The sequence below is a fragment of the Ovis aries genome, chromosome 14 (genome assembly GCF_016772045.2).
Source record: "Ovis aries strain OAR_USU_Benz2616 breed Rambouillet chromosome 14, ARS-UI_Ramb_v3.0, whole genome shotgun sequence".
Classification (NCBI taxonomy): domain Eukaryota; kingdom Metazoa; phylum Chordata; class Mammalia; order Artiodactyla; family Bovidae; genus Ovis; species Ovis aries.
This window is the reverse complement of record NC_056067.1, coordinates 63,719,633-63,741,904: the sequence shown is the minus strand read 5'-3', so window position 1 is coordinate 63,741,904 and position 22,272 is coordinate 63,719,633. Positions and strand designations below refer to the sequence as shown.

Sequence of the window (22,272 nt, the reverse complement as noted above, 5' to 3'; positions counted from 1 at the left end):
TAAAACCTGGCCTGACCCTGACCCCAGGCAGACACGCGGACAGGTGGGCGCTTAGCAGAGGGAAGCGTGGAGGGCTGGCATTCCTGGAGGCGTTCCTGAACATTCTATGCCCCCGCCCGGTTCACGGATGGTTGACATGGTGCTGTCTGCCCCACTGAAAAACATTTTTATGAGTCCAGCCCACAGCGGGGAGCAGACAGGTTTAGAAGTAAACACAAAGGTAAAAGAAAAACCTTTCCCACCCGGGGAGCAGGTGGGAAGAGAAGACGGGCCCAGGGAGAGGACAGGAAGCAGGAAGTCACGGCTCGGCTCGTCTTCCTGACCCGTGGCCGCCCGAGCCCGCGGATGGACTCAGGGCCCTGCGGTGCAGGGACCTTCCCGCGCGGAGGGCGGCCCCTCCTGCTCCGAGGCTCTCAGGCGCCACCTGGAGGACGAGCCGGGCAGTGCTGCGTGGTCAGGCGGCGAGGCTCCTCCTCACGCTCCGACCCTGCCCGCTCCGGTGGGCTCACGGGGGTGAGTGACGGGGGTCACAGCGGGCCCCGTCGTGGTGGGAGGAGAGACGTCGCCTGAGTGTGAGGGGGCAGGGACAGATGCTGAGACGCTGAGCTCCTGGGGACGAAGAGCTCACCTCGATGACCTGAAGGGTCCCCGGGCCCCCCAGGGAGCCGAGCGAGGATGGACCCCCTCGACCGCCGCCCGCAGACGTCAGCCTCCAGCAGCCTGTGAGCGAGGCCCGCACGGCCGGTCAGCTCGGAGCCAGCGCCAGCGGGGGCCCGGAGTCTTCCTTGGAGTGCGAATGACTGCTCCCTCTCCCCTGGGTGCCGTTCTGGTGGAGCGTGGACAGGGAAACACTGAGGCGGAATAAATGCCACGGGGTGTGTTTATACTGCTTGGCAGAGGCTAAGTATCAAACTCTGGCAGGGCGTGTGTGTGTGTGTGTGTGTGTGTGTGTGTGTGCGCGAGCGCGCGCGCGGCCAGTAAGCGGGGGCTGCTCCGGGGACCAGATCAGTGCCAGACAAGTAAAGACGTTTCAGGGACTTCCCCGCTGGTCTGGCGGGTAGGACTCAGCACTCCCGATGCAGCGGGCCGCGTTCCACCCCTGGTCAGGGAACCAGACCCCACATGGCGCGACTAGGAGTTCACGTGGGACAGTCAAAGGTCCCGCAAGCTGAAGAAGACAAAAATCCCAAGTGTCCCAAAGAAGACCGAAGATCCCTCGTGTTGCAGCTAAGACTTGGCGCAACCAGATATACAAATACTAAAAAAGCCATTTCTCTGATTCTTGTTGGTGTTTGGCAGAAACCAATGCAGTACTGTAAAGCAATTATCCTTCAACTGAAAACGAATAAATTTAATTAAAAAAAGCCATTTCATTTCTTCTACTGAGCTGCACTGCCGATAATCTACACACACATGCACACAAATACACGCACACACATGCACATGGGCTTGGACACGTATGCACACTCACCCAAAACTAATGCATGCCAATGATGATACAGTCATTTATATGCAGTACTATCTAACGTCTCCACATTTTAATTTCCTAAGGAAGGCCATCCCCCTAAGGCCTCTAACGGCATTTTGGTTTTACAGAGCAGAGTCCCATCAGTGGGAAACCACTGATTCCAGAAAGGTGGTATGTTGATTCATAATATGATACAACGATAAAATAGTCAAAATGAATGATTTCTCTGAATTATAAAAAGTAACGAATCATAGAAAATTGTATAAAAATTCCTTTTCCAGAGGGGTTTGTGTTTTGTTCTAATGGTTCCGAGCGCTCACTGACAGAATCTCTTATCAAAACCTGGAGCCTCCTGATAAAGAACTAGTGATTAGGGGAGGGGTAAAATAGGAGACTGGGATTAGCAGACACACACTACTCTATAAAATAGATATCTGGGGCTTCCCTGGCGGTCCAGGGGTTAAGAATCCGCTTGCCAGTGCAGGGGACTTGCGTTGCATCCCTGGTCTGGGAGGATTCCACGTGCGGCAAGGCAACTAAGCCGGCGAGCCACTAGAGGGCGCCCTGCTCACCACGGCTAGAGACAGCGCTCACCGCGGCTAGAGAAAGCCCGCACCGCGGCTAGAGAAAGCGCTCACCACGACTGGAGAAAGCTCTCGCCACCGCTAGAGAACGCGCTCGTCACGGCTACAGAAAGCCCGCACCAAGGCTAGAGAAAGCCGGCACCACAGTGACGACCCAGTGCAGCCACGGATCGGTAGATGAGATTGTAGAAAACAGAGAGGCAACAAGGACCCCCCGCAGAGCACAGGGGTCTATATTCAGTATCTGGAGGTAATGTGTGACGGAGGAGAACCTGAAAAAATACACGTCCGAGTCACTGTTCAGGTGTTCACTTCACTTTGTAACAGCTGAAACTGACAAGACATTGCAAGTCAACTTCAATTAAAAAATAGTGTTAGAGTTAGTGATTAATGGCTAGTTTAGAATCAAATTACTCAAAACCAGAATGACTTCATGATAAGACACCCAGTTTGAATAATAGAAGGGCTTCCCTGGTGGCTCAGATAGTAAATAATCCGCCTGCCAACGCAGGAGACATGGGTTCGATCTCTGGGTTTGGAGGATCCCCTGGAGAAGGGAATGGCAACCCACCCCAGGATTCTTGCCTGGAGAATCCCGTGGAGGAGAATCCCTGGAGATTCTCACCAGAGGAGCCTGGCGGGCTACAGTCCATGGGGCCACAAGGAGTCGGACTGAAGCGACTTAGCATGCATGCGTCGCACTTTCTTGAACGTATGTATCATTGTTTTCGTTCCCAACAAGAAGAATAATTGAGAGGCCACGTTTACTGCTTTGTCACTTAAAAATCCATCCACAGCACCCTTGCATGCGTGCTCCTTCCATGACAACGCTCATAGGTTTGTGGCAGGTTCCACTGGGCCCTGCCCTCTGCCAATAATGCCCCCCCCCCCACCACTGACTTTCCTACCTGGGGTGACATGGTTTAAAAATGAGTGACGGGTCTGGTCGGCAGTAAACGGTGGGCAGGGCTGCCTTGTCTGAGTGTCTGCACATGGGTGAGTTTCAACACAGGATGTGTGGCCGATCTCATCCTGATTTGTGGGAGGAAATGAGGAGGATGGCTGTTTTCATGCAGAAGGGGAAGTGCTTTTCAGAGGAGAGTAACTGACCACAGAGCCTGGCTTCCTGCAGCCCGCTGGGGGCCCTCGGTGGCAGCCACACTGCCCCTTTCCTGGGTTCCCTTTTGGCACAGAGCTCGGGGCTCTGCACTTCCTGTTTCTTGCAGGAGCTGGTGAGCTGGGCTGGGGGCATGAGGTGGGGGTCTGGGCAGATGTAGGGGCTTGGGTCAAGACGCCTAAGGCACGAGGACCTTGATGCTGGGAAGGATTTCAGACACCAACAGCCCGGCTGTCTTCTCCTTGAACAGAAGCAACCTGGGGCTGAGGGCCTCACGGGCTTGAATGCAGCAAGGCTTGGGAGCAGCCACAGGTCTGGACAGACTGACCCCTCGGACGGGACACCGCTGCCCTTCATCTCTATCAGACCTCGCCTTGCTGACCCCAGCATCCTGAGGAGGTCCCTTCCTGAACACCCAGCTCTGTGAGCCTGGCTTTGGTGCCCTGGGCTCAACCAGCCCCTCTCCGGGGCTGTGACTCTGAGAAACCCCAGGTCTCTCCCTCCCTCCATGTCGGACCCCCCTCCCCAGTCTCCTCCTCCCAAGGCCGGCCCCTCCCCTGGGTGTCGTGAAGGTAGGACTCGGGGTGGGGGGGCGCCCAGACCACTCCTGCCTCAGCATAGGTCCCGTGTCCTGTGAGCCCCGTGGGATGCAGGCAAGAATCTATCCACCGTTGCAGACCCGTCGGGTTCTCTGCACACTCGCAGGTCCAAGAAGCCCCGCCCACCCGCGTTGGACCAACGGAATTTTTTCCTTAGTGCACCCACACCTGTAGACTGAAGGCTTTCCGTTTAGAAGTGATCTGAGCCAGCTGGGAGGGAGGGTGAGTGTGGATAGCGCAGCCAGCCCAGGGTCACAGGATAAGGGGTGTGCACCTACCCTGGAGGGCGTGAGGGAGGCTGGACCGACAGCCTGTCTGGGTGCCTCCTGATGGAACAACGTGACGTTTACAGGAGAGTTTTCTTTCTCCTTTTGCGCTGGGAAATCTAAGTGTTTGAGCGAGGAAATGAGTGCTTTGTGTACTGTCAGCCTGTTAGGACCAGAAGCAGTGCAGGCAGGGAAGTTTCTCCACCAATACGCTACATTGTGGTCTGGTTATTTATGCAATTGTCTATATATCTATGTAACCATGTATCTGTGTATTTACCTACATATTTATGTATGTATCTATGTATCTTATTTGTAGCTTTGGCTCAGAGGGTAAAGCGTCTGCCTGCAACGCAGGAGACCTGGGTTCGATCCCTGGGTCAGGAAGATCCCCTGGAGAAGGAAATGACAACCCACTCCAGTATTCTTGCCTGGAGAATCCCATGGACAGAGAAGCCTGGCAGACTGCAGTCCATGGGGTCACAAAGAGTCGGACATGACTGAGCGACTTCATTTCATCCATGTAGCTATTTACCTATGTGTCTGTGTAACTATCTGTATATCTAAGCATCTGTCTATGTAGCATCCAGCTACTTCTCAATCAGTCGACCTATTTATCTACCTATCATGTTTCTATCTATGATGAGTTAATACTATGCCTGCCTCATCCAGGCTCAGGTTGAGTCTGGTTATGACAGATCCCACTGGAAACACTTATCTGTGTAATTGTTTTGTTCATTAAGTTTTTCTATGACACCAGACCTTCCTTGAGGGCAGGGAATACATGGGTTTTGGTCAATTTTATCTCCTCATTTCCTGGGATGGCCACGGGTTGACATGCTTAAATATTTCTTTAGTGAAATAAGATTCCTGAATGATGAGTGGATGAACAAATGGGCAAGTCCAAGCAGTCGTGGAGCGGTTAAGGTGGGTGATCTCGAGCAGTCAGAAAAGAGATGATGTCATTGGAAAAAAGCAAACCCAAAACCCCTCATGGCATTTTCTAGTACCCTGGAGTCACGGCCTAAGACGAGGATGGAAGTGTAGGTGGTTTATCTGAGAAGCAAGAAGGCAGAGTGGGGCAGGGAGAGTGCGACGGAAAGGAATCCCTGGTAGAGAAGCCTGAGGTCCGTGCAGGAGGCGATGGCACGGGACCCCACCAGGACCTCGGAGAGTGTAGAGAACGCCCTGCAGGCCTTCCCTCCAAAGGTGGTGACACGTGGCAATGTACTCATGGGCTTCTGTTCCTCACTGCTTGGAATTGTCCCAGGGATGGCTACATTCTTCAAGGTCAGGGCTGAAAGTGGTTCTGACACCTACAGAGCCATCAACCACATCGAAAATGAAAGAGCAGGTCACCAGAGGGATCTGAACCAGAGGCTAAAAACACATGCTTGAAAATCTCTGTTCAACGGATTGAATCCAGTCTGTGAACTTGACTTCACCCTTTCCGAAAGCCTCTGCGTCTTTGCCTTCTGGACCAGAAGACAATTCCTCTTTCAATCCCTGCTTCCTCTTTTCCCTCCCAGCCAGCGTTTCAGTTCCAAGGTCAGACGGTCTTCTCCCCCTTTGAGGAGAACAGAGCAGAGCGATGGTTACTAACCTCCTAGATCAGACCACAACTCTAGGTCACTTCAGGCCTTACCAGTCGGAACTGCTGAAAGTCTAGCCCCGAGGCTTAACGCGCTGGGAGTGGCCCGGGCCCCTGCCCCGGAAGGCCAACGGGAAGATGGGCGGTAACCAAAGGGCTGCCTGTCGGGGTGTCATCTGGTTCCATCGGCCCTGAAGGAAACATCCCGAATCCTGGCCACAGAGAAAGAGCTCATTCCTGTTGTTTTCATGACAGTTTAACACTTTTAGATTTTTATTTTGTACTGTTACAGGCTCCCCAAATTAGACATATCTTTACAACTCTTGCATTTACACGGAATTTTCACTCTCCTCTAGGTGCCAGGAAACCAGGCCAGTTGTCCCCTCCCTGCCAAAACAAACAAAAACAAAAAAGGTGGAATACTAGGAGACTCAGGCCCATCACCAGCTGTTTTTGTTTGCTTGTTTTCACCGAATTTCTGGCAGTGCAGGCCCTGTCCTCACATGAATTCTATGTGTTCTTCTCTGACGGGGACATTGAGGGGCAAACAGAGTGGGAGAGGCAGGATGAGACGGTTCTTGCAAGACCGCGGACACCAGGGAGAACCTGCACGTGAGGACCCCGGGGAGCTGGGCCACCAGGGGAAGATGGAGGGGGGGAGGGGGGAGGGGAAGGGAAGGGGGAGGGGGCCTGGGAGGGGAGAGGGGGAGGAGGGGGTGGGGAGAGGGGAGGGGTAGGGGAAGGGAAGGGGGAAGGGGGCTGAATGGTGCGTGGTGCTCGGGGAGCAGAGGGAAGAGGACTGGAGAGTCCTCGAGACGCGTGGTGAGAGTCACTCAGCCATCAAAAAGTCACACTTGTAGTCACTATAGAATTACTTTCTATGAACCAACCACTTTCAGATCCACAGAGAAATCCCAGCTTCCCCTGAGTAGGAACAACAGAAACAGCAGCAGAGGAAGCTTCCACGGGATGAATGTGATACACACTGTGCAGAACGGAGCCCGTGTGAGTGTCTATCTTTCAAACGTTCCTGAGTGGCACACAAATCAGACCCGTGGACAGCATCCTTGGACATGACAAATATGGCAGTTCTTCTTCAGCTAATTTATAAATGAGCCCCAGTCCTCAAAATGCACCAACAAGCAGTTTTCCAAAAACTAGACAAATTGATTCTAATCTTTATATGGAAAAATACCAACTAGGAAACACCCAGAGAGAAGCAGTATGCAGGCAGAGGGGATGAGCTCAACCAGAAGTGAAAGCACAGCACGCAGGGACTCCTCTGCTGGCTGAGTGGTTAGACTTCACCTTCCCGTGCCCCGGGTTCCATCCTTTGTTGAGGAGTTAAGATGCCATATGCCCAACAGGCAAAAAGCCGAGACAGAAAAAAGAAACAATCTTGCAACAAATTCAACAAAGACTTTAAAAACGGTTTACATTAAATTTTTTAAAAAAATTTTTTTTTAAATAGCACATACACCACAGAGCCTCTGAGTCATGAGGCAGTAAGAAAGCCTAGGTGCATCTCCTTACTCTGGGAAAAGAAAGGAAAGAACCAGCCGTATTCCGCAGGCATTCAAAGCAGTGGGGTATTATACACAGTGTGGTTGACATGCAAACGGACGCTTCTGGGAGAGGGCAACACATGGCTACAGCTCCAGGTCTGCTGCTGCTGCTAAGTCGCTTCAGTCGTGTCCGACTCTGTGCGACCTCATAGACGGCAGCCCACCAGGCTCCGCCGTCCTTGAGATTTTCCAGGCAAGAGTACTGGAGTGGGTTGCCATTGCCTTCTCAGTAGCTGCTAAAATTATTAACTGAATGTTTAATGGGGAACGTGGTATGTTCACACTCTCAGAGCATCAATATCTCCCCGTACCGCAGTGACTGATCATAAAGGGCAAACCACAGCTTCACTCTGGGGAACCCCGGGGCATGCCGAGTTTGCCTGCAATCACCGATAAGCAGAAGCAAGGACAGCGGGCTTGGCTGGCACTCCGCCCCCGTGCACAGCCCGCATCTGACTCCGGTGCTGTGTGCACCTCCTTTCTCGGCGGCTCCCCCTTCCTCAGCGGCCAGGCACCGCTCTCATCACCCCTGTGAGGGGAGGAGCCCCGGGTCTCTGGTCGTGAGACTGATGGAAACTTCACTGAGTCCAGACAGGCGGCCCTGAGCCGGAGACTCGAGATGAACACGAGCCGTTCAAGACCAGGAGGGGCTCAGACCTTGGGCAGGAGCTGCTGATCTGACTGTCCAGCCCTAAGCCTGGCATCGGGCTCTCATCTCCTGATGGCGCATTTGGACCATGCCTGGAGCACACGTCTGGGTTTATGATGGGCAGAAATTGTTCGCTGAACAAAAAGGATTCTTACATCTTCTGTGGGATGGCCTTGGAGACTGACCTGTAGGGGAAGAGCTGCTCTGCTTCCGGTGAACATTTCAGCATTGAAACACATGCTGGGGGTGACGGGCACCTGCCCAAGTCATCCTCGTGGTCAGCGTGGCCTCCCAGGCTCTGCCGTCCTCTGCTCAGTCCAGGGCGGGCAGGAGAGTCGCTGTGATTTCAGCACCCGTCACCCTGCTCAGCCCCCCTCCACGCGGAAGGAGAGCGAGTCATAGGTCCATTATCATCATTCAGTTACTTGAGAGTGAGCCTTGAGTTTCCCTTTCAGATCCCCTAACACGCCTTCTCGGTGGTGGAGGTGGGGAGACAGTCCTGGATCATCCGGGGAACAGGGGTCACCACCAAGGTCTTTATGCGTGAGACAAGGAGGCAGGGAACACACAGCCAGGGCACATGTGACTTGAAAGCGGACGCTGGAGAGCTGTGACTGCCGGCTTTGAAGATGGGAAGGGTGAGGCCAGGGAGAGGCTCGTTTGTAGAAGCTTGAGAAGGTGAGGGGAGAGATTTCCCCCAAGCGATAGGGAGGAACGCAGCCTGACGACACCACGGTTTTAATGCCGGGGTTTCCAGTTTGGACTTCTGACCTCCAGAACAGAAGGTAATTACTGTGTCGGTTTAACGCGGTGACTTCCAGCAGCTGCTCTGCAGCCAGAGGAAGCAAACACACTGAGTATCCGAGGGGATTTCGGTGGCCGTCGCTGTTTGCTTGTTTGCCAGTCGGAACTCTGCAAGCTAAGCGTCTGACTCTGTCATGCCCAGAGACGTATCTCTAAGCCAGGCACATGGCCAACACTGAGAAATAGGTGCAGAGGCTTGGGGGGAGAAAGGCCATCAGATCAAGAAGACTTAGGGCAGCTTAGAGTCACGGGAGGCCCCAGAAGTGGTCTGAAATGTCTGTCGAACCCACTGCCCGCTCCAGCCTCAGCCTACAGAAACCAGGGCCTGGCTCCGGGGAGGGTTGGTCCCCTTTTGCGGCGACGCTGATGTGACCATCGCATGACAGGAAGCACCAGCCCCGGAGAGGACACGCCCTGTGGTCTGTCTGTCCGGAGGGCACCCAGGTCTCCTCCATCCTCACAGCCTGGACCGCAGGGAGGAGACGCCATGGCCCCCGCGCTCCCCGCCCTGCTCTGCCTCGGTGAGATGGGAGGGGCGGGGGGAGCCCTGCTCTGGAGGGACACCCCCCCCACCAGCCAGCCTGCTCCATCAGGGGACCCCAGGGCCCAGGAGGCTCCCGGGGAGGAGAGGCTCTGCTCAGGGCTGAGGGCACACCTCTCACAGGGCGCTCTCTTCCAGGGCTGAGTGTGGGCCTGAGGACCCAGGTGCAGGCCAGTGAGTCTGTCCCAGGGCCAAGCTCCTTCCTCTTGTGGGGACAAGGGTGTCCCCCAGACCTCGGGCAGGGGGAGGTCAGCTCGGGGCTACAGAGGGGGCGTCTGGGAGGTCTGGGCTGAGAGCCGAGGCCTGTGGGGGGGGGGGCGTCGCCTGGTGAGCCCGTCTCTGGTTTCTTTCCAGGGACCCTCCCCAAACCCACCATCTGGGCTGAGCCGGGCTCTCTGGTCCCCTGGGGGAGCCCCGTGACCATCTGGTGTCAGGGGACTCCAGGGGCCCTGGAGTTCCATCTGGATAAAGAGGGAAGCCTGGTTCCCTGGCACAGACATAAACCCCTGGAGCCCGGGGACAAGGCCAGGTTCTCCATCTACCACATGGGGCAGGACCACGCAGGGAGCTATCGGTGCTACTACACAGCCCCCACTGGCTGGTCAGAGCGCAGTGACCCCCTGGAGCTGGTGGTGACAGGTGAGGGACACTCAGGGGCCTCGGGCTCTGCCCTCGGGAGGGGGTCTGCTCTCAGGCGCTGTCTCTCTCTCAGCCCAGCCCTGGGGGTGGGGCGAGGGGGGAGCCCCAGGGAACCAGCTGCCTCCTTCTCTCCTAGGATCCTCCAGCAAACCCAGCCTCTCAGCCCTCCCGAGCCCTGTGGTGACCTCGGGAGGGAACGTGACCCTCCAGTGTGCCTCCTATCATGGGTTTAACAGATTCCTCCTGACCAAGGAAGGAGAAGACGAGGCCTCTTGGACCCTGGATGGAGAGCGAACGCCCTACAGGCAGACCCAGGCCCTGTTTCCCGTGGGCCCCGTGACCCCCGGACACGGGTGGACGTTCAGATGCTACGGCTTTTACAGGGACACCCCCCGGGTGTGGTCGGCCCCCAGCGACCCCCTGGAGCTCCTGGTCCCAGGTGAGGAAGTCCCGTCCTGACCCCATGCATTTGTGCAGACAAGACAATGTACTGGGGTCTCTGCTCCCAGGGGAGCCCCTGTGAGAGGGTGGGGGGAGGAGCGTGGGGCTCACAGGGCAGACACACAGAGTGAGAGACGGCGGGGCCTGGGGCCGGGAGGGGAGAGGGGCATCCACGGGGGAAGCGGTCCCTACAACCCAGTGTGTATCTCTCCTAGGGCTGTCTGGGAAGCCCTCCCTCCTGACCCTGCAGGGCCCCGTCGTCACCTCTGGACAAAACCTGACCCTCCAGTGTCGCTCTGACAGCGGCTACACCAGATTCACTCTGTCCAAGGAGGGGGGACAGGACCTCCCCCAGCGCCCTGCCCAGAGGCCCCAGGGAGGGCTCTCTCAGGCTGACTTCCCCCTGGGTCCTGTGGGCACCATCCACGGGGGCCGGTACAGATGCTACGGTGGACACAGCCTCTCCTCTGAGTGGTCGGCCCCCAGCGAGCCCCTGGAGCTGCTGGTGGCAGGTGAGCGGCCAGCGGGTCAGTCGGGGACCAGACTCTGCACAGGCCCCACCGGGGAGCCCCAGGGGTGATGCTGGGACCAGGGGGACGGGTCCCAGGGAGGGACAGAGAGAGGGGGTTGGGGAGGGGAGAGACTCAGAGAAACAGAGACAGCACTGAGGGGCCAGAGAGGCCCGCGGAGTCTCGCTCAGAACCCGCCCGGTGCCCGCACCCCCTTCCCCTCTGCAGGACGGCTCAGAGACAGCCCCTCCCTCTCCGTGCGGCCTGGCCCCTCGGTGACTCCGGGAGAGACCGTGACCCTGCTGTGTCAGTCAGGAGACAGGACGGACACTTTCCTTCTGTCCAAGGAGGGGGCAGCCCATCGCCCCCTGCGTCTGCGCTCCCAGGACCAAGACGGGCGGTACCAGGCCGAGTTCTCCTTGAGCCCTGTGACCTCAGCCCACGGGGGCACCTACAGGTGCTACCGCTCACTCAGCACAGACCCCTACCTGCTGTCCCAGCCCAGTGAGCCCCTGGCCCTCGTGGTCTCAGGTGAGGCCCAGCCTGTCCGTCTGACTCAGCAGCTCGGGGCTCTGTGCCCTGGCAGGGCAGGGCGGTCGTGGAGGAGGGAGCGCTGAGGGAGGGGCCCCCTGAGGGAGGGGCTTCGGAGCCCGCCCCCAGCCCCTTCCTCCCGCACTGAGGGCCCTGAGAAGCAGGTGGGCAGTGGGAGGGTCTTGGGGAGGCCAGAGGGGCAGGGCAGAGGGGATTGAGGTGGGGACCCCGGGTCAGCCCGGCGCACCCCTTCCTGGGCTCATTCCCAAGGCCCCATTCTCCCAGCCACAGACCCAGATCCGAACCTGGGGAGTCTTGGGGCTCTGTGCTCAGGGGAGACAGCCCACCCCAAGGCGCTTTGAGATTCTCTGGGAGGACAAGGCCCCTCAGATCAAGGGCTGGGGGAGTCGGGCAGAGATGGCGCGGGAACCACAGGCTGCAGGGGCCTGAGGCTGCTGGATGGGGGGGGATTAGCCTGGGGAGGAGCAGGCCCGTCCCACCCCATCCTGCCCCTGGAGGCTGCAGGGATCGCCCCCTCCCCCAGGCAGAGTCAAGCCGGCAGACGCAGGGGGCTGAGCGAGCGCCTGTGGGGGGGCGGTGGTGGGTCCCTAGGAGCCATGGTTGGGTCCCACCCCAGGACCCCTCAGACCACCACTCAGGGGCAGGTCCACCTTGTGCTTTCTGAGCTCCGGCAGCTAAGGGTCCTGAGCAGGAACATCTGAGACAGTAAGATACAGAGGCCCCGGGAGGCTCTCGAGGAGGATACAGCCCACCCACAGCCTCCCTTCAGGACCCTCAGGCCCCGCTGACACCCTCCCCCATCACTGCAGTCAGACCTGCAAGTGGGAATGAGTATACTGTCCCCGTCAGGGGCTGGGCTTGGGGCCACATCCTCTCCTGGGAGGCGGGTGCCCTGGGCTCACTCCTCGGTTCCGGGTGACAGGGCCGGGCTGACCTGTGCACCCTCACCCCAGGCCACACAGTGCAGAATCTCACCCGCATGGGCCTTGCAGCCTCCGTCCTGCTGCTCCTCGGGGTCCTGCTCTGCCAGACTCGGCATGACCGCAGAGGAGCCAGAGACGCGGCCCGGAGCTGAGCACGGGGACCCGGCACTGCCTGGAGCACTGCAGCCTGGGATGCGAGCTTCCAGCCCCGGAGCTTCAGGAAGAGCCTCTGACCCCGGGGGGGAGAGATGCGCTGCGGAGCAGGAGGAGGGGGTCTGGGGGCTCGGCCTCTGCTCACCGGGGCCCCTCCCTCCCAGGGAGGACGCCCTGACTCCTATCTCTGCTCACCCGCTGCCCCAGGCACATCCCACATGGCAGGGGCGGGTCCTCACCCTGCAGGCCTGCAGGCTCTGTCCACTCTCATGAAGGATGTGAGCCTCGTTTTTAATGCCCACCGTCTCTGGTGTGAGCAATGACCTCCATCCCTTCTCAGAAACAGAATGTCGTTTAAATAACCGAGTAAATGTGTGGAAGTGGGGCCCCACTGGGAACAGATGGATCCAGAACTCTTCCTGAGCCCCTCTCTGTACCCCTCACGCCCTGCTCTCCTCGGCAGACGACACCCGGTGTCGTCTCTGCAGACACCGTCGCTGCGAGGAGACGCCCTGACGTTTGAAGCGACAGCTAGGTGCCGTGCTGGTAAACGGCTAAGGAATACAACGTTTTATAAGGAGCCCAGGTGTGCGAACTGTGTGTCTCCTTTGGTGCAAACGCTCTCCGTGGCCAACCTCAAGGAGCCTGGGTGAACGCACTGAAGGCCGGGTGGGAAGGAAGGAGCAGGCTGGCTTTCCCACAGGAGGGAGTCTGGTCCAGCCAGCCCCCACCGATGGCCCCACGCGCACAGATGTGTCCTTTGCATTACACAGCACAGTTAGATCATTTCCATGTCAGGTTCAAGCCCCACTTTCCACGAATTCAGATGCCGAAACCTTAGTCCATTCAGACGAGAGGGAAAGAGAAAACAGTGCAAGCACCAATTGGGGGAGAAAACAGAGCACTTTGGCTCCAATACCTTACAGCTTGGAGTGCAAATCGCCTCAGTAATTTGGGGAGGAAATAACAACCGTCAGCTAAAAGGGAGAGACACACAGCCCCCACCCAGAGTTATGTAACCGAGGGGGAAATTGTGCAGAACCACCGGTACACACGCAGGAGAGCAAGGACAGAGGGCCGCTCATATCAGACAGATCTCAGAAAACAACTCTCAAACAGGAACGCTTTGGCGTATACATGCCATGGACTTTAAAAGTTAATTTTTCAAGCGTTTCATTGGTCTGTCTGGCTGTGCCAGGTCCCAGTTGCAGCTGTGAGGTCTTGCTGCCTCATGTGGGGTCTTCCGCTGCAGACCCTAGCTGTGGTGGGCAGGCTCCAGGGAGCGCGAGCTTCCGTAGTCACAGCACACGGGTTTAAATTGCCCCTCGGCACGTGGGATCTTAGTTCCCTGACCAGGGATGGAATCCACGTTGCCTGCATTGGAAGGTGGGTTCTTAACCACCTTCTGCCAGGGAAGCCCTGCAACGGACTTCTGTGTGAGAGAAAAGTTGAACCACCACAGTAATACAGACCAGCTTTCAGGCATGTTAGTCAGTGAGTGAAGAAAACTGTAAGTGTGTGCACGAGGATCTCCGTTGCATAAAAGTCAGGGTGACGGATGAGGGCGTGGCGACCACTCCAGTACTCTCGTCTGGGAAATCCCATGGACAGCGGGGCCTGGCCCATTATGGGCCATAGGGTTGCAGAGTCAGACACGGCTGAAGCAACTTCACACGGGCAAAAGGAGACAAAACGTGTTACTTGGGGAGGCAGAACTTTGCCAAATCTTAGGGCTAGAGGATGGAAAGCTCCCACGTGACCTCCTGGTCCTCACACACTGGGGAGGGGTGGAGGCGCTGTCAGAGGGAAGCTCAGGGGCTGCTGGAATGCAGTCCTGTCCCTCCTGACCCTTGGGTACTGACTCCTGTCTGCGGCTCCTTACTGGGGAGCATCCCTTTGCTCCATCACCCTCCCTAGCTTCTCACCCCTGAGTGAGGCGGGGCTGAAGCAGGCTGGGGAAAGCCAACCCCTGCGTAGGGGCCGATTCACAGCGAAGTGGCCGTCCACCAGTCGCGGCAAACACTCCACACACTCTCAGCGTGTTTCCACACACCATGGCCTCAGCTGCCCAGTCAGCATCACTGACTCCAGGCAGACGATGAGCCGCTGCCCAGGGGGAGACAGGGCCTTGGACGACATGTGGTGCAGCAGAGCAGGTGATGACTCAGGCCTGGGAAGGAGGGGCGCTCTGAGCTCTGGCAGCACCAAGCACCCTGAGCCCCCTGAACAGGACAGCCACCTCGGTCCCTGAAGCGCTGGCACTGCCAGCGCCCCAACAGAAAGTGTCACTGGAGGTAGTGCGAACAGGGCAGGGCCCCCGAGCCCATTCCCCCGCTCTCTGCTTCTGTCCTCAGGCTGGACAGGGGCCCGTGTCCACCCCCACCACCACAGATCCCATCAAACCATGTCCCCTAGAAGTACTGTAGGGACCAGGACCGGGTCGTGTTGCTGAGTCTCCCAGCATCCCCGGGGAAATACCCCACGGCAATGTGTGATCTCCTCCAGATGCCAAAGTGACCTGCAGTTGTGTGGAGTGTTCAAGGCTGGGGATAATCTGGTCCCCCTCGTAAGCTTCAGGAAGACATGACTACTATCACCCACATGTTCACTTGAGGCTTTCTGCTGCTGAGGTTCGGAGAACAGGCAGCAGGCTCAGAGCTGCAGAGTGGGGCAGGTCCAGGAAGGAGCCCAGTCTGCTGACCTCAGAGCCCTGTCTTGCCAGCACAATATTCTTCCACCTTGTGCTAGTGTCCAAGGGCCGGGGGGACATTGCCACAATCTGGGAGGATTCGATCACAGTTCAGGAGAAGCCCACCATGAGGGTGTCCCTTGGCAGTCCTAGGGGACAGTACTGACTTGCCTCTTTCCAGGGTCTGTTGGCCAAGGCACCCCCTGGTTTGGGGCAGAACCTTTCCTCATTCTCCTCCACTCTACGCGGCTGCAGCTCCTGGTGTCTCTCTGTTGACTCTGGCAGGCCTCTCTGCATGCCTCTTCAATTCATTGGATTGGAGCACCTAAAATCACATGAGGACACCCCCCCTGCAGTATGATCTCAACATGATGATGCCATTTCCCAAAAGCCGCATCCCCAGGAAGTGAGGCTGCAGATTTCAACATACTCATTTAGGTGAAAATTAACAGCCTCTGAAAGAGAAATATACACAGGAATGACTTTATTGAAGGAGGTGCAAGAATTACACACTGTAGGTTTTTTCATCTGATGAGGAACATCTGAAAAGAGCTGGATTGATGGGAAGACACTCCAGGATGGTAGGGTGGAAGATTAATGTTGTAAAGAGGACAATACTCTCAAGGCATCCTGCAGAATTAATTCAATCCCTATCGGAATCCCAAAGGGTATTTCTGCAGAAAAAAGAAGGTCATTTCTCCTGAGGTCAAGGTCATTGAGAAAGACCCACAGTAGCCAAGCAATCTTGAAAAATAAGAACAAAGTTGGAAACCGCACCCTTTCTGATTTCAACACTTGCTACAAAGTTCCAGGAGCCAAAACAGAGTGGTGCTGGCTTGAGAGGAGACACATGGATGCTTGGAATGCCGACATATAAACCCATACACATGACCAGCTGATTTCTGACGAGACTTCTTCTAAGCCATATAATGACAAGCAAGTCTTCCTGACTCATCCCGTTTAACTGTGCATATGTTTTGTTGTAGGGTTTGTGGATGGCTTGCGTGAGAAAACCCCGTAAGCCTCTTAGAGACCGACCCTCTCATCCCTTGCCGGTCGACTTGGTACTGGTGCTGTATCACCATCTGTCACCATCACCATCCTCCCAGAGTCCAGTCCCTACAATGGTGACCGTCTCAGTAACAGCTGTGTGTTCACACCTCCCTTCCCTGAAAATGAGCCTCAGGGGTATAATCCTGGCACACTTGCAGGGAGCATGAGGCCCTGTGTGACCAGGGCGCAGCATCTGGATGGCTCCACTTCTTAGGGAAACCCACTCCTCCTTCCCGGCCCCTCGCCTCTCCTGTGCTCCCGCTAGCAGTCTGGGTCTCTCCTTCTCCAGGAAGCCCCCACTTGCCATCACTAGCTTCCTGGACCTCCACCAGTTACTGGGTCTCGCTGCCTGTGGTTCCCCTTCTCTACAACCGACCGAAACCAGAGCCACCTTATTCGCTGTCTAAATGTGCACACTGTCGGTTATCATCATCAGAACCCCCTGAGTCCAGGGAAGGAACTGGTCACTTTCACCAAAGAATCTCATGTCTGGATATAGTAACTGCTCAGTAAACACTGGCTGACGGCCTGGAGGGTGGAAGGAAGGAAGACAGGAAGGGAGGGAAGGAGGGAGGAACTTTGCATTTTCAGTCTCAGAAAAGGGAAGTGACTCAAGGTCACACCGTTTCCATGAAAAGCAGAATCAGAATTGGAACCAAGGCAGTGCGCTGGGCAGCACCGTGGATCTGTCTCTTCTTCCACGGTGCTTGGACAGAACAGGCGCAGGGACTCCCCTTCCTCCAGCCTCCAACTACCCTCCAACCCTTTTTCCAGTGGCAACCTTGGAACCAACCAGCTGTCCTTGGCCCCCGGGACCCAGCCAATGCCATTTGCAGAGCTTGGCTCCTTGTCTCTGCTACCCGTGAGCTCCCATAGTCCTGAGAATTGTTCCCACAGACGGAGGCGCCCCAGACACCTGGTCCACGTGCAGCCTCTGCCTCCTGCCCCAACCTCTCTCTGGGCTTCTCCAACCACTAGGACCACGTGGCTCTGGAGGGTGGGCCATCTCCCTGAGAATCGAGGGAGAAATGGGGGATCAGGGCGAGGGAGCACCGAGCTCCATGGAAGCTGCAGATCCTGCACTGTGACCGCACGCTCTTCCAGGACCTCCGTCCAAGGCAGGACAAGGGGGTCAGACCTCAGACGCCATGGGGCCGCCCTGCTCGTGGAGAAGAACCCGAGCCCAGCCTTCATGGATCCACAGACCCCGGGTCCTTCACCAACTGACTCCACCTCCGTGAATTCTTGCAGCCACGTCCTGGACAAGCGGGTGAAACTCATCATGATGGTGGGAGCCCACCTGACCAGCCCCACCAGCCCCACAGCTGGTCCCCCACAGGGCTGGACGGCTTTCTCTTGCACAGGTTCAGCCTCCAAAGCACCGCTAGGAGTCTCTGGAGACCAGCGGCCTTTGAGAAGCCCCTTTGGGGTCAGGGTATCTGCCAGGAAGCTTCTCTCTGCAACCAAGAGGCAGCTTGTTCACCACTATGGAACCATCTTCCAAGCCTTGGACCAAATGGAAACAATAAAGCCTTTTCCAAAAAAAAAAAAAAAAAAATGGAACCAGTGTTGAGCTAGGCCCCGCCCTGCACCTCAGCATCCTGTCCAGGGACCATGTTACTCTCCGGGTTTTGGGGTGGGGTCTGGTGAGACTCCCACATGGTCTGGAAGGCTCCTGAGCCTGCTGTCTGCTGGGCTCCACTGGGCAGGGCGAGCAGAGTGAGCAGGGTGGGGCTCTTCCTCTTTCTGGAAGGAACCTGAGACGTGCGCCACCAAGCCTGGACCTCCACGCCCAGTGCATCTGTCCGTCCTGCGGGCTCTGAGGTCTCTGTAAGTCGAGGAACCCAAGACACGCCCCACCAAGCCTGGACCTCCACGCCCAGTGCGTCTGTCCGTCCTGCGGGCTCTGAGGTCTCTGTAAGTCACCTGCTCTGCTGGGAACCATGAGAGGCAGCGCCACGACCCTGTCCTTCACCGCCCTTCTCTGCCTTGGTGAGCTTCTGGGAAGGGAGGGGTGGGAACCCCTCTCCTCCCACATCTGGTCCCTGAGAGGCCCCAGGACGTGGGAGGCTCGGTGGGGACACACTTTCTTGGGGGAGAGGGGACTGTCCTCGGCCCGGATCTGACCCCAGCCCTCAGGGTGCAGAGCAGACCTGGAGTGTCCAGGACGTGTGGTGGGGCTGGGCGCTCACAGGGAACTCTCTTCCAGGGCTGCGCTGGGGCCCGAGGGACCAGGGACAAGCAGGTGAGCCCCCAGAGCTCCTGCTTCCGCCCACCACCCCTGGTCCCTGGGGAGCACGGCGGGCCGGGGCCGCGGGTGGCCCGTCAGGGAGGGGCCTGGGTGACAGCTGGGGAACCTGGGGGAGAAGGCGCCCTGACTCTTCGGGTCTGATTCCTTTCTAGAGGTTCTCCCCAAACCCTCCATCCAGGCTGACCCAGGCACCACGGTCGCCCAGGGGAGCCCAGTGACCATCTGGTGTCAGGGGTCTCTGCTGGCGGATGTCTACCGTCTATATAAGGAGAGGAGCTCTGTACACTGGGAGGCTAAGACCCCACAGGGCTCCAGGAACAGGGCCAGGTTCCACTTTGCATCCTTGAGCTCAAGTGCGGCCGGGCAGTATCAGTGTGCATATCAGAGCAGGAACGGCTGGTCAGTGACGAGTGACCCCCTGCCCCTGGTGGTGACAGGTAAGAGGGTGGGGCAGGTCCCTCTGGATCCCTCCCACTGTGAGAGCCTCCTCACGGGCAGAGGAGCAGAGTGTGTGCTCAGGGGCCCCTGCCCTCCCAGCTCACACCCGGGGTCACTGGGCTGGAGGTCCCCCTTTAACACAGCCCCTCGCCCCCAGGAGTGTACAAGGCGCCCTTCCTGTCCGCCCAGCCCAGCCCTGTGGTGGCTGCAGGAGGCAGTGTGTCCCTCACGTGCAGTTCACAGAATGCAGGGGGCACGCTGCACCTGCTGAAGGAGGGAGGCGCTGAGCTGCTCCGATACAGAACACGGAGGAACTATGACAACCAGGGGCGGGAACAGGCTGTGTTCCTTGTGGGCCCCGTGAACGCCTCCCACGGGGGGACCTACAGATGCTATGATGCTCCCAACTCCCAGCCCTATCTGTGGTCGCACCCCAGTGACCCTCTGCATCTCCAGGTCACAGGTGAGGCCCCAAGCCCCTCTATTTCCTAGACAGACCCCTGACCTAAACATGTGCCCAGGAGCCCTGGGGGAGGCGGGGGCAGGGACACTGGGCTCCTGGGGCAGGACGCGGGCGGGAGCCTCAGGAGGGAGCAGGGCAAGCTCTCTCTGCAGCCCCGGGAGCAGGGAGGGCGTGCAGCCGCGTGCCTCTGTGCCCCGTCTGCAGGCCTGTCCAGGGCCCCCTCCCTCTCCGCCCAGCCCGGCTCGCTCGTGCTCCCCGGAGACAACCTGACCCTCCAGTGTCGCTCAGAGGCCGGCTCTGGCAGCTTCGCTCTGACCAAGAATGAGGGGCTCAGCCCTCCCCTCCATCTAGAAGGGCAGCAGAGCCCCGACTTCTCCCTGGGCCGCGTGAGCCGTGCCCATGGGGGCCGGTACAGATGCTACAGTGGACACAACCTCTCCTACGCGTGGTCGGCCCCCAGCGCCCCCCTGGACATCCTGATCGTGGGTGAGGCGCCCCTGTCCTGGCCCAGGTCCCGACTGTCTGCTCAGGGCGCTGGACCAGGGTCGGCCCTGGTGGTGAAGGGTCCGGGGAGAGGGTCCTGGAGCAGAGGCCCAGGTGGGGCAGGGGTCTAGCAGGGGCAGCGTGAAAACAGGAGTGAGAGGCACGGAGATTAAGGAGACCCACACAGACGGGCTGAGAGGAGCTGGGAGGGCTCACAGGGAGGCCCCCTGCTCAGGGTCCGGGGTGTGGGGAGGGGCTCTCTACTCCTCACCCCCGTGCTCCCCCCAGGAATGCACAGGAAACCCTCCCTCTCCGCCCGCCCGGGGGCCTCAGTGCCCCAGGGAGAGAACGTGACCCTGCAGTGTCGCTCTGAGGTCCAGGCAGACACCTTCCATCTGTCCAAGGAGGGGTCGCTCGCTGCTCCCCAGCACCTTCGTCTGCAGGATCCGGCTCCACCCGTTCAGGCCAACTTCACCCTGCGTGCTGTGACCTCAGCCCACAGTGGGACCTACAGGTGCTACAGCTCACACAGCACCGCCCCCCACCTGCTGTCGCTCCCCAGCGACCCCCTGGAGCTCCTGGTCTCAGGTGAGGCCCAGCCCTGGTCCTCCGCGTCCTCCAGGTCAGGCCAGGGCCCTGCCCCATGGGAGCTCTGGGCTGTGTGGGGTGGGGGGTCACAGAAGGCGGGGATCAACTCTGAACGGGCTGGAAAGAGCCAGAGGCCCCCTTCCCTGCCCGTCCTCGCCCTCATCCCGGGTGTCCAGACCTGCTCCTGGTGATGGAGCAGAGCTACACAGGCCCCGGGGCCGACCACACGACTCAAGGCCAGAGCCCCCGGTCCCCACCCTCCTCTGGTCTCCAGTCCTCGTGGCCCCTCGTCCAGAGAGCAGCACAGGAGAGGGGCTGGCAGAGCCCGCAGCCCCCAAGGGAGCAAGTGGACAGGCCCTGGCTCAGCTGGTGTCCCAGGGGATTGCGGGGCTCCCGGGAATGAGACCTGGATGAAGGGTGGGGGTCATGCAGAGGGGGATGCTGGGGCCCAGCCTTGGGGAGGGCAGCCCCTGTCCTGACCCCCAGGAGCTCTGAGGATCAGCTCCTTTCTCCCAGGAGGGAGGCCCCCAGAGCGGTCAGTGAGGGAGCGGGTGATGGGTCCATGGTGACCAGAGCTGTCACACCCTAGGGACCCCTAGGCCTTGTGGCCTCAGGCGAGGGGCTGGACGCTGTCCTGTCTGAGCTCAGAGTCCTGTCCTCAGAAATGCCTGAGACAGTCAAAATGAGGGTGCATGGGGATGGGGGCTCCACAGGGAAAGACAGAACCAAGAGAAGGGTCTCCCCAACTCCTCACACACACCACTCACTTTATGCTTCTCAGGAGCAGCTGACAGTATCAGCCCACCACAAAACAAGTCAGACTCCAAGAGCGGTGAGTAAGACCAAGTCTGTTACAGGGCTGGGCTCAGGGCCAAGTCCTCTCCCGGGAGGCGGGTACCCTGGGTGCACACCCCGGTTCTGGGTGATGGGCCAGGCTGACCCGTGTGCCCTCACCCCAGACTACACGGTGCAGAATCTCACCCGCATGGGCCTCGCGGCCTCTGTCCTGCTGCTCCTCGGGGTCCTGCTCTGCCAGGCTCGGCATGACCCTGGAGGAGCCCGAGACGCGGCCCAGAGCTGAGCAATGGGACCCCACACTGCCCGGAGCGCTGGAGCCTGGGACATGAGCTTCTGGCCTGGGAGCTTCGGGAAGAGCCTCTGCAGAGCATGCTGGGTGCACTATATGCAGAGACCCCAGGGGAGAGACACTCTGCGGGGCAGGAGGAGGCCCAGGTGTCCCCGGGGGGCTCAGCCTCTGTTCATGGGGGCCCACTCCCTCCTAGGGAGAACGTCCCGACTCCCAGCTCTTCTCACCTGCGGCCCGAGGCGCATCTCACATGGCAGGGGCAGGTCCTCATGCTTCACGCCTGCAGGCTCTGTCCAGTCTCATGAAGGGCGTGAGCCTCATTGTTCATGCCTGCCATCTCTGGTGTGCGCAATGACCTCCATCCCTTCTCAGAAACAGAACGTCGTTTAAGTAACTGAATAAATGGGTGGAAGTGGGGCCCCATTTGGATCCTAAACTCTTCCCGGAATCCCCCTCTGGAGCCCTCAAGCCCCTCTCTTCTCATCAGATGGCACCCGGTGTCATTTCTCCAGACACCGTCAGTGTGAACGAACACCTTATTGTCTGAAGTGAAGGAGTTGTGCTGGTAAATGATGTTAACAATAGATCCATTCTGTAAAAAGCCCAGATGTGTGGTTTTTGTCTGTTTCTTCAGCGTAAACAGTCTCTTCGTGGCTAACCTGAAGGTGCTCAGGTGAATGTGCTGAAGGCAGGCTGGGAAGTAAGGGGCAGACTGACTTTCTCAAAGAAGTGAGTCTGGTCCAGCCAGCCCTCACTGATGACCCCCACGTGTACAGATGTGTCCTTTATATTAAACACCATGGTTAGATCATTTCCACT

General features: G+C 58.3%; 1 protein-coding gene across 6 annotated transcripts; it reads left to right on the top strand.

Moving 5' to 3' along the window:
- The first annotated feature begins 8,292 nt into the window (after nucleotides 1-8,292).
- Nucleotides 8,293-22,059, top strand: LOC114118069 (leukocyte immunoglobulin-like receptor subfamily A member 6). 6 transcript variants are annotated; one of them, XM_042232535.2, is made up of 8 exons: nucleotides 16,806-18,135; nucleotides 18,353-18,388; nucleotides 18,547-18,831; nucleotides 18,990-19,295; nucleotides 19,500-19,781; nucleotides 20,067-20,366; nucleotides 21,148-21,198; nucleotides 21,326-22,059. In XM_042232535.2, the coding sequence occupies exons 1-8, from the start codon at nucleotides 18,087-18,089 to the stop codon at nucleotides 21,445-21,447; spliced, it is 1,431 nt and encodes a 476-aa protein (XP_042088469.1). In that variant the 5' UTR covers nucleotides 16,806-18,086; the 3' UTR covers nucleotides 21,448-22,059. The 6 variants fall into 6 exon arrangements, with proteins under 6 accessions (XP_060254185.1, XP_042088467.1, XP_042088470.1 ...); XM_042232533.1 differs by lacking the exons at nucleotides 16,806-18,135; nucleotides 18,353-18,388; nucleotides 18,547-18,831; ... (2 more) ...; nucleotides 20,067-20,366; nucleotides 21,148-21,198 and adding exons at nucleotides 9,097-9,164; nucleotides 9,323-9,358; nucleotides 9,539-9,823; ... (1 more) ...; nucleotides 10,480-10,776; nucleotides 11,002-11,304; XM_042232536.2 differs by lacking the exons at nucleotides 16,806-18,135; nucleotides 18,353-18,388; nucleotides 18,547-18,831; ... (2 more) ...; nucleotides 20,067-20,366; nucleotides 21,148-21,198 and adding exons at nucleotides 9,097-9,164; nucleotides 9,323-9,358; nucleotides 9,539-9,823; ... (1 more) ...; nucleotides 10,480-10,776; nucleotides 11,121-11,304 and having other exon boundaries at nucleotides 21,326-21,424.
- The last annotated feature ends 213 nt before the right edge of the window (nucleotides 22,060-22,272 follow it).

Excerpts from the sequence above, each read along its gene's own strand:
- LOC114118069 (XM_060398202.1), top strand. The coding sequence starts at position 9,023 with ATGACAGGAAGCACCAGCCCCGGAGAGGACACGCCCTGTGGTCTGTCT. Across the intron at positions 9,824-9,959 it reads CCTGGAGCTGGTGGTGACAG|GATCCTCCAGCAAACCCAGC; the intron begins GTGAGGGACACT and ends CTTCTCTCCTAG. Across the intron at positions 10,777-11,001 it reads CCTGGAGCTGCTGGTGGCAG|GACGGCTCAGAGACAGCCCC; the intron begins GTGAGCGGCCAG and ends TCCCCTCTGCAG.